The sequence below is a fragment of the Dermochelys coriacea genome, chromosome 25 (genome assembly GCF_009764565.3).
Source record: "Dermochelys coriacea isolate rDerCor1 chromosome 25, rDerCor1.pri.v4, whole genome shotgun sequence".
In the NCBI taxonomy this organism is placed as follows: Eukaryota; Metazoa; Chordata; order Testudines; family Dermochelyidae; genus Dermochelys; species Dermochelys coriacea.
This window is the reverse complement of record NC_050092.1, coordinates 4,029,506-4,039,327: the sequence shown is the minus strand read 5'-3', so window position 1 is coordinate 4,039,327 and position 9,822 is coordinate 4,029,506. Positions and strand designations below refer to the sequence as shown.

General features: G+C 62.7%; 1 protein-coding gene across 23 annotated transcripts in view; it reads right to left on the bottom strand.

The window, feature by feature from the left end:
• The window catches only part of UNC13A (unc-13 homolog A), a 122,978-nt gene that overhangs the window by 69,482 nt on the left and 43,674 nt on the right, over positions 1-9,822 (bottom strand). For 17 of the 23 annotated variants that reach the window (XR_006277004.1, XM_038384278.2, XM_038384280.2 and 14 more), the window contains exons 6-11: positions 9,535-9,608; positions 9,172-9,226; positions 7,103-7,138; positions 5,299-5,509; positions 3,993-4,118; positions 1,146-1,634 (exon numbers count right to left, since the gene is read on the bottom strand). Coding sequence is in view for 22 of the 23 variants with exons in the window: in XM_038384278.2 (XP_038240206.1) it covers positions 1,146-1,634; positions 3,993-4,118; positions 5,299-5,509; positions 7,103-7,138; positions 9,172-9,226; positions 9,535-9,608 (991 nt within the window). In the remaining variant the exon portion in view is untranslated. The remainder of the gene's footprint in view (positions 1-1,145; positions 1,635-3,992; positions 4,119-5,298; positions 5,510-7,102; positions 7,139-9,171; positions 9,227-9,534; positions 9,609-9,822) is intronic. The other 6 variants (XM_038384293.2, XM_038384292.2, XM_043502665.1 and 3 more) reach the window with 2 other exon arrangements.

The window sequence follows — 9,822 nt, the reverse complement described above, 5'->3', positions numbered from 1 at the left end:
AGAGCAGACCCAAGCTCAGCACCCAGTCCCGGGGGCTTCTCTCTGCACCAGGCTTTTCCCCCTAAGCCTTTCCCCTGGGCGCTGGCCCCAGGTCAGCTCTGCCAGCAGGAGGGGGTGGGGCAGCGCTCCCCGGGCAGGCAGCCTGTCTGGTACTGTGTTATCTGCCCCTGCTCAGACAGGTCTGGGTGCCACTGTGGTAAAGCCGTCGCCAGCTTGGGATTGAGGCACCACAGCTGCTTCAGGCTGCTGGGGACCAGGTCCTGGGGCTTGCTCCAGCTGCTGCTGGCATAAAGAGAAAGGCTCCAGGGAGAACTGGATGGGACCCTAAGGCTGGTTCAGAACATCAGCCCAGGCCCCTCCTCCCCGCCTATGGCCCGGGCGCCGTGCAGCAGTGGGGTACCCAGCAACCAGCCATGGGCATACTCATGGCAGCCACATGCTCACCCTGGGGTCATGTAGCAGTGGACCACAGTGTGCAAGGAGCTCATGTCCCCACTAGTGTGCCAGCACCATGGGTCACTGATGTGACCTCCCCATGGGTCACTCGCGTACCGGCCCCACGGGTCACTAGTGTGACCTTCCCACGGGTCGCTAGCATTAGCTCCCCATGGGTCACTAGTCTGCTGGGCCCGTGGGTCACTAGCGTGAGCCCCCCATGGGTTGCTAATGTGCCGGCTCCATAGGTTGCTAGCGTGCTGGGCCCCCGGGTCACTAGTGTGACCTCCCCATGGGTCACCTGCATGAGCTCCCCACTTGTCGCTAGTGTGCTGGGCCCATGGGTCACTGGCGAGAGCTCCCCACGGGTCGCTAGCATGCCGGCTCCACGGTCGCTAGTGTGACATACACACCATGAGTTGTTACTGCCAGCTATGGCTCACGCCCATCGTGGCCGCCCAGGACCAGCGCAGGGATGGGGCACGCCAGAGAGCTGGCTGCGGACACAGCATGCTGCCAGTCCGAGCCCCGGGCTCTACGTTCCAGTTCCCTTAGCCAGCACAGGTCACTGCATGGCTCACCCCAGCCAGGGCCAGCTGCCTGGCCCCAGGGTGGGTGAGCACCGTAGGCAGCCTGGAGACCCTACAGGAGAAAACGCCACCCACCGGGGAGCCCTTCCTCCCTCTGCCAGCGCCCCCCTTCCTCCGCACCTCTCGGCTGGCTTTGGGGGCTCCGGCGCTCTCTCTGGGCCTGGGGGTTCCTCTGCTGCTGGCTTTTCCTGGGGGATCTCCAGAGTTTCCTCCAGGACATAAGCTGCCTTCTCCTCCTTCCTCTCCTGCTGCTGCGTCTGCGGCAGGGGCACTGGTTGCTTCACCGGCGGCTGTGGGTAGAGCTCGCGCTCCAGGGGCTTGGCCTCGTCCACCTCCTGGTCCTGCAGCATGGCGGCCCGGGCCTTGGGGTAGCCCCGCTCGTTCTCGCTGTAGTCCTCGTCCTCCTCCTCAGGGTAGAAGTCCTCCTCCCAGTGGGGCGAGTCGTCGTGGTAGCTGACGGAGCTGTGGCAGGAGTGGTAGGAGTCCCCGTCCCGCTCGTCCAGCTCCGAGCCCCGCAGGCTCTCGTTGTCGGGGTCAAAGTCATCGCTCAGCTGGGAGCTGCCTTGGCTGAGCTCCCCGGACGAGGCATAGTGGCTGCTCCCGGTGGGGCTGTGTGGGGCGGGTGGGGGTGGGATGGAGGGGAGAGGACACAAAAGGCTTAAAATGGGCCTTTGGATCCAAGTCAGTTCCCCCTGCCCCGTCCAGCCGGCTGTATCCTTCCCCAGGTTGCCGGAGCCTGGCCGCCAGGCAGCACAGCTGAGGAGAAGGTGCCAGGATGGGCGCACTGGTACCCGCCCGCGGCTTGGGCCTGTGGGTGAGCCGGCAGTGGGGGCAGGGAGGGGGAAATGTCGCTGCTTTCCATTCCTGCCCCTCAGCCCAGGCGGCACCGGAGGGGCCCAGTACCACGCCGCTGTTCTGGCCCCGATCCTGGGCCTCACGGCTGGGCCGGGAGAACGAGGAATTGGTGGGGGGGCCTGCAATCGGCAGTTGGCCAGTTAGGCTGGGGTACCTCAGAGACCCCTTGCCCATCCTCTCAGGAGCCCCCAGGCGGCAGGCAGAGCAGATGTGCCTCTGTCAGCCAAGACACGCAGTGCCCCCGTGGGAGCGGCGCTGCACGGGCAGCCGGGGGTACTCCACGCCCATGGTTCCCCCCACGTCCCCCGCACACACGCCCGTGCCCCTCCACATTCCCGCCCACGTGCCCTTTCCGGCCATTCCCTCTTCTCCCCATCACTCACTCCTCCATCGCGCCCAGAAATCCCTCAACTCTTCCTTCTCCCCACAGCTCCTCTCTCCTGCCCTCCCTTCCGCCCCCCCATCCCCTCTCCCTCTCCAGCACTGCCCAGCTCCTCCGCCAGCCTGGCCTGGCCCCCGCCTGCCCCAGACACGCTCCTCGGGCCTCTCCCCACAGGCCGAGCCCACTGCTTAGGGATCCGGTTGGGGGCAGGCTCCGGGGGAGGGAGGTGGAGGGCTCAGAGGGAGGGGGTTCGGGGAGAAGGGGGTCTTTGACAAACCAAACCACTGAACACAAGGAGGGAGAAAACCAGGGACGATTCTCTAAGTACCACAGCAATCGCGGTGCCTCCGAGCGGAGAGGCTCACAGTAAGCGCGCATGCAGACATAGTACAGGGACACGCCTGGGGAGAGGCCGACACCACATCTCCAGCACCGGCAGCGGGGGTGGGAATGGGGAGGGCACGCACACACCAGCACAGGTGCCCTTCTGGCCAAGCCCGTGTTCGGCAGGAAGCCGGCTGGAGGGGCCGGTTGCCTGGCCTGGGAGAGTATGGGTGGCTTGGGGATAGATGCACCGGGGAGGTCATCCAAGCTCACAGAGCTGGGACTCATCACCGAGGGGACCCGACCAGGTTGTGGCAGAGAAGAGAGGCAAGACCTCCCCACTCCAGGCTCCTCAGCACCCAGAGTCCCCCTCACCAAACCCCACCCCCCAAAACAGAATTTAAAGAGCCAGGAAAATGCTCAAAAGCATAGGAGTCCACCCCTCCCATGTGGGGCTCCGGGCCCCAATCCTGTAAAACCCCGAGCGCACCAAGGTCTCAGGATCAGGCTTCCCCAGGCAAGTTCCCCAGGCAAGGGTAGGTGTCCTCAAATGCATTGCACATTCTCATCAGTGTTTCCTCCCCATGAGGCCAAGAGCTACCCTGCCAGACAGCTACCCTGGCCCCTCGCTGCTTAAATCATTCACGGGCCACCCGGGAGGGAGCCAGCAGCAGCACTGAAGCTGGGCTCTGAACGTTGGCCGTGCATTGGTGGAGGGTGTGCTGAGATCTGGAGCCTGGCTTCCCACCCTGCTGAGTGCGCCGGGAAACTGCACCCCAGAGATTTGGCCCAACTGGGGAGGCCAGTTAGATAGAGCAATGGGGAACCCCAAGCGAGGGGCGGCTGACCCCGCCTTTGGGGTGGTGAAAATGGGACTGGTCGAAGGGCCAAGGCTGCGTGGGCCGACTGAGCCAGCCGCACGCCCAGGCCACAGGGGCCTTCAATCCCAGGCAGGTGAAGGAAGCTGCCAGGCTCTGTCCTGCCCCCTTTAGGTATTTCAACCCCCTCTACACTGGTTCTGGTTCTGTCAAAGCAGCAAGAACAATACCAACCTGCCCAACTGGCATCAACTGCCCGATGGCCAGGGAACCCTGCCTCAGTGAGAACCCTTCAGAGAACCGGTCCAGTCCCTTGGCTCGGGGCCTCTCTTGCTGCAGCTGGGATGCATGTGCAATGCACTTTACACTGGACACCTCGAGGAACCCATGCAAAGGAGCCTTGTCATTTCCCCCCGGGGCCGATGAATCTGATACACAGGAGTGGCCGGGGAGGGGGAGACAGCGGGTAATTCTGGCAGCCATCTGGGGCTGCCATTGCCGGGACTGGTATCGGCCTAACCCGGGCGGCAAGGACCAACCACAGCACTCTGCGCCAGGCACAAGGCTAGAGACAAGGTAGAGACCCACCTATCCGATAGGTCTAGGGACCGCCTGCTCTCAAGGGAGAACTGGCGGCTGGTCCGCCTGCTCGACTCAGAGGCGGACTCAGCGTCGCTGGGCCCGTTTGTGGCAGAATCAACGCTATCGTAGCGTCTGCCGGGGAGGAGAGGAACATGGTCAGCAAAGGTCACCCAGGAACCAACGACCCCACAACAGACAATGAGCTCCCAGTAGGGCCACGCCGCATGCCACCTCCTCTCCTCGGGGCCGCGCCCCTGGCATCCACCCTCACACCAACGGAGCCATGGCACCGGGGGTCCTGCGACCATTCCCCTAATGCCTGAGGGAGTGTAGGATTTTGGGGGAGGGCTAGGAGGGTATTCCCCAATCTGGGATCTCCCTGAGGGTGGGAGTGAAGGGTCTTGAGGCTGAACACTCAAGAGCAGGGAGGCTGTGTGGCCAGCAGATAGATCGGTGCAGGGAAGGCAGACGGCATGGAAACGTCCCCCGACAGCTCTGCCAATGCGGTCAGCCCGGCTACGCTTCCAGGCCGGGCCCATACAGCTCCACAACGTCTCTGCAGCATCTTCAGCTACTCGACTCCTGGTCCGTCCTGCACAGCCCTGCCCGAGCACCTAAATCCTGATCAGCGATAGCCCTGCTCTTGGTGTCCCCAGAGTGGAGAGGACTGTCCCTGGGACTTGGATGGATCCCCCAAACCTTCATCTCCCCAATGTTTCTTAGGGTTTTGCTTTACCCTTCAGTGTTCTAATGCTAGCCCGGGATTAGATGGGGAGGAAGCACTGGTTAGTCAAACTCCACCCACAATCCCAAACTCTGCCCACAATCCCAGAATAGCACTTTCTACTACCACAGAATAGTGAACAACGGCACCACTGGAACCCATCATTAGGTTTCAGAGTTAAACACCCAGCGAGAGGAATGCAGGCAGCCGCTGGCCCCTCTCCTCGGGCAGCAGGTTCTAACTGCCTGCAGGCACACAGCCTCAGGGGCTTTCCCCACGGAGCCTGGATTTTAATTTTGAATGAAAGCTCAGATTCTGGAGGAAGTGACTGGGGTCGGCACAGAAATGCTAGGATGGGCACCACTGCATACCAGCTCTGTCCAACCTGTGCCAAGAGCTCTAGCTAATCTGCCTAAGGACAAGGCTTTTCTCTTCCTCTGAGACAGCTCCCTTCCCATCCATCTCTCTCCCCGTCATTGTTGCAGCATAGCCAGGCCTAACCTCTCCCCCTGATGTCTGGGGCTGCCAACACCACGTGTCTGCAGCACATGCCTTCCGAGGGCCGGCGCCGGCCTTCCCCAATGCTACCTGATGGGCTGCTGATCCGAGTAGTCCACCTCGTAGCTCTGCACGGAGTCCGTGTACGAGTCGCGGGAGCTCTGCTGCTGGTGCCTCATGGGATACTGGTGGACCGAGGCATTGGGCTGGGAAGTGGTGTAGTACGGAGGTGGGATGCTATTACTGGTCTCGCTTCGGTAATCGCTGTCCCGGTCATCCATGGTGCTGTCGGGGTCGTCATCTGCAAAGGGCCGGCTGCCACCGGTGAGTGTTTTGCATGGGAAGGGGCCAGAGGCCAGAGCATGACAGAGAGGCCTGAGATAGCCACTGTCTCAGCAGCAAGGACAATGCCAACCTCTACTGCCCGGCTGGCATCAGTGAGAACTGGGCCACTGCTTCAAAGTGGGACTTTCTCCTAGGAGACTCAGCTGGAAGACACCGACCGAGGCCTAGAGAGGGGCCTACGCTTGGTGGGCACTGATGTCCAGGGCACTGCCAGTGCCTAGAAGCTTTGGGTATCTGGCCCCGGTTGTGTGTGTGGGGAGAGGGGCACTGGCACGTGCTGGGCACACAGGGGAGTTTCGTGCTCCAAAAGCCAATGGCTCTGACCAAAGCCAAGCTGCCCCAGTGCGCCCCAGCAGCAGTCTGCCTCCGTGTGCCCATTCACCCTGCTCCACAACCCACCCCCTGTGCACAGACTGCTGGCAGAGGCTAGACCCTGGTGGCTGGGCACCATGCCAGCTCCCCAATCCTGCAGACCTCTGTCCCGCTCAAGGCTGCCCTCTGTCACCTCTTAGGGCGACTGTCCCTGGGCTCCTTTCCTTTTGGAGGGAGTGGGCCCGACACAGGAGTTCGAGGCCACATGGTTCCACCGTGGTGCCTGAGCACTGGTTGGCATGACTGAGCCGTGTGTTCGGCTCGTGCCATTGGAGCGGGTGGAGCAGAGTCGAGGAGGGGGATTTAGACGGTCGAGCTCTGTGCATGTTACACTGGAGCGTCGTTCCCAGCTTGGGCAGATGTCAGCAGCGTGGCCGTGGTGCCACGAGCGGGAGGTCAAGGCTTGCCACATCCTCCAGCCTGGGAGCACCCAGGGCCTTCAGGGCATTGACCCACCAAGCTGCCTTCCCCCAGCCCGCAAGGACCTTCCATCTTCCAGGGGGTGGAGTGCAATGGGATTCCTTATCCTGGTGAATCAGCCAGAGCCGCTACCCCAGCCTGGGAGGGAGGGGAGGGAATGGGAGTATACATAAGGTGGGAGGGGAGAGGGGGAGGAAGAGATGGAAGAGGGATCTACAGGATGCCGACTTACCCCTACTGCTCTCCTACCTTGAAGAGGCAGAGGGTCCCTGGACAATCCCCTCTGGCTGGTGCCCATGGACCAAGAAAAGCCCAGTGCCCTGTGTCCGGGCCGGCGTGCTGGGATTGACCAAAGATTGCAATGCCATCTGCACGCCGCCCCATCCCCCTGAACCCAGCCTCCCTGCCCCAGGGACGGTCCATCCACTCAAACAATTTAAAAAAGCATTTGTAGACTGTCTTGTGCCCCTCTATCCAGGGGAGATGTCCCAGTTACATGAAAAGATGAAAGCCAGGCAAGGCCAAGGCAGAGGTGAGGCTAGTCCCAGGCCCCCCTGCATTGACCGCTAGTCATGCCACTCCCTGAGCCACCTGGACCCCTCTGCTCCCCTGCACAGCTCTTCTGTTTTAGCCACCGGGCCTTAGAGGGGCCAGAGGCAGAATGCACCTCCCCCGGATTGGGGGTGGGTGGGTGGGCAGCGGGTAGGAAAGGAGGGTGCCACCTGCATTTGGGGCAAGAAGGCAATCGGATACTTACTCTGCTGCTCTCCCCAGCCAAAATAATTCCAGTTGCCTATAAAGAAAAGGGGCAGAGACAATAAGATGGACACGGCTGTGGGAGGAGGTGTTAGAGCCCGGGTGGGAGAACCAAGCCCCGTTTAGAGTCAGGCCCAAAGCAAACCCCCAGCTTCCCCCCCGCGCCCTGACGCTCAGACTCCGGCGCTACGCCGGGCTGAGTCGGGGTTCTGGCTCCAGCCCTGGCCCCCACCAAGCGCTGGGGAAATTCAGACCCCGAGCTGAGCGCCGCGGCCCGGGCCCCTCTCTGCCGTAGGCTCGGAGAGGGCGGATCAGGCACGCTGCAAGGACATGGGGAGAGCAATGATTCGTGGTGGGAGAGGACTGGGGGAAGAGCGGGGGTTTGTGAGAGGCAGATCCAGAAGTTCGAGGCAGGCTGGGAGAAAGAGCATAGGGTGGGGGAGTGGCTCTTAAATCCTGGTGGATCTGGGTCACCTCCTTCTCACCCCGGATGAGGGGTGTGAGGAGCCAGGGTGTTCCGCTCCGGGGCTGCTCCGGGCATCCTGAGCCCCTCTTTCTGCCCCCCCACCCTTCCTGGGAGGAGAGAGCCTGGCACTGGGCCCTGAAGCTGCCATCTCCACATTCAGGGCCTGGGGGACCCCGCTCCCTGGCCAGATCTCGGCTGGTTGTCATTCTCTGAATTCGTCAACACGAGCGTGCCAAAAAGACCTACGAGCCATTAGCCAGAGCCCGCGGCTACACACGCAGCTCCCCGGCCTTCATGCCACAGCGAACGAGGGGAAGAAAGCCTGGGGCAGCAGGAGGGAGCAAATGCAGGAGGCCGGAGGCCATGCTGAAGGACGTCAACAGAAGCAGGAGTGAGAACCCCTCACGCCTGGCTCAGATCTAATGGAGCAGAGTCATCCCTGGGGTAACCCCACTGACCTCACTGGCCTTAGGGCAGGAGAGAATTAGGCCCACTGACCAATTTGCCTCAACACCCCACCCTTTGAGGTGGGTGTGATGAGCCCCTATGTCGCAGAAGGGGAAACCGAGGCACGGAGTGTAGGTGGGCTGGGGGAAGTAACTGGTTCAAGGTCACCCAGCAACTCTCCTGCCAACTGGGCTGAGTGGGGCAACATCTCACTGCAAGGCCAAGAGATTTGGGGAGGATCCAGCCCCCAACTCTGCCTTCACGTGGGCACCTCCCTACCTCAGATGCTCCAGCCCTGATGCCTTAGCTCCTTCCCCACGTGAGCAGGGCCACACAGACCCAGCTTCCTCCCGGCTCGGTGCTACTCGGCCAGATCCGACCCTCCATGCCATGGCTTTATCTCCCCTCGCTGGGCTGGGCCCTTCTCCCTAAGCCAGTGCTGAGTCCCCATCCCAGTCAGCTCTTCCTCAGCCCCGTCCCATCTGCTCCCTGCCCTTCCTGCTCCCCCCTCTCTTCAGGTGACCTGTCTCCCTGACGCGGGCCGAGCCGAATGGACCCTGCTCCAAAGCTTCCCAGACCAAGGCAGAGGACGGGAGCGGAGGAGAGAGAACACACGGCAGAGGAGGGGAGGGAGACAGAGCAGGAGGAAGGAGAGAGGGAAGGGGGCCAAGGACTTCGGAGGAGGGGGATCATGTCTCCAGCGACTGAGGCCGAGTCCCTGCTTCCCCAGCTGGGGTGTGTCGTCAGCCCAGACCCCTCCCCAGCTGTCGCCCCCTTGCAGGAACGCTGCCAAGCTGCAGCTGCTGACCCAGAGGGGGCAATGCACAGGGTGCGGGTGAGAGGCGTTGGTCCCATGCTAATCGGGGGGGGGGCGGCGGGCCATGCACGGGAACTGGGCGGGGACTGTGAGTTGTGGGACAAGGGAAACACAGGCCCTATGATCATCCTCATCCCACCTCACTTGGGGGGTCAAAAAATTCTGGGGTGTTGCACAGTCAGGAGATGCCACAAGCTCCTCCCCCCCCAGCTCCATCCAGGCACCATCCAGCCCCCACGGGTCTGGCCCGAGAGGCGCCTGTGACCCAGCTCTGTGGGAACTGGTGGGTCACAGGCCCAGAGGAGTTGCGGGCTGGATGCTGGAGGTGATTGGTACTTACAGCACGGGGATCCGGGCATGGGGAGCGGCTTGTCCTGCTCCTCCTGGAACTCATACTGGGGAGAGAACAGAGGGATGGTCACAGGCCCCCCAGCCAGGCAGTCTCTGGGCTGACCCCCTCCCCCAGGTCCCGCAGCCCTTCGGGGGTGACCCCCAGGGCACTCAGTGCAGGTCCCTGCAAGACACTGTGATTTTCTGCCCCATCCCCCTGGTCCTGTCTCTGCCAGTGATGCCATGGCACGCTCGCCCAGCCAGGCGCCACCCGCATGCACACAAACCAGCAGTGCTGGGGGGCAGGGGGAGCTGAGGACACACACAGGGGATCAGGGCCGGTAGGGGGTGCCCGGCCCCAGAGCTGACTTACATCGTCCTGATCCTTCATGGCATTCAGCTGCTCCAACTTCTTCGCCCAGTACCTGGCCTCCTCCTCAGGGATGTCTGAAAGCAGAGAGGGCCCCTTGCCAGCAGCCCGTGGGGTCTCCGCAGCCTGGCCCCTCCCTCCCAACGCAGCCCCTGGGGCCCTGCATATGGGGGCCCGCGTCTGGGACATGGGGCCGGCATCTGGCTGGGCCTGCAGCTGTGCAGAGGATGGTGGGGAGAGGCAGCCTGTGCTGGGGGGGCGGGATCTGTGGGGCATGGAGGGAAGGGGGGT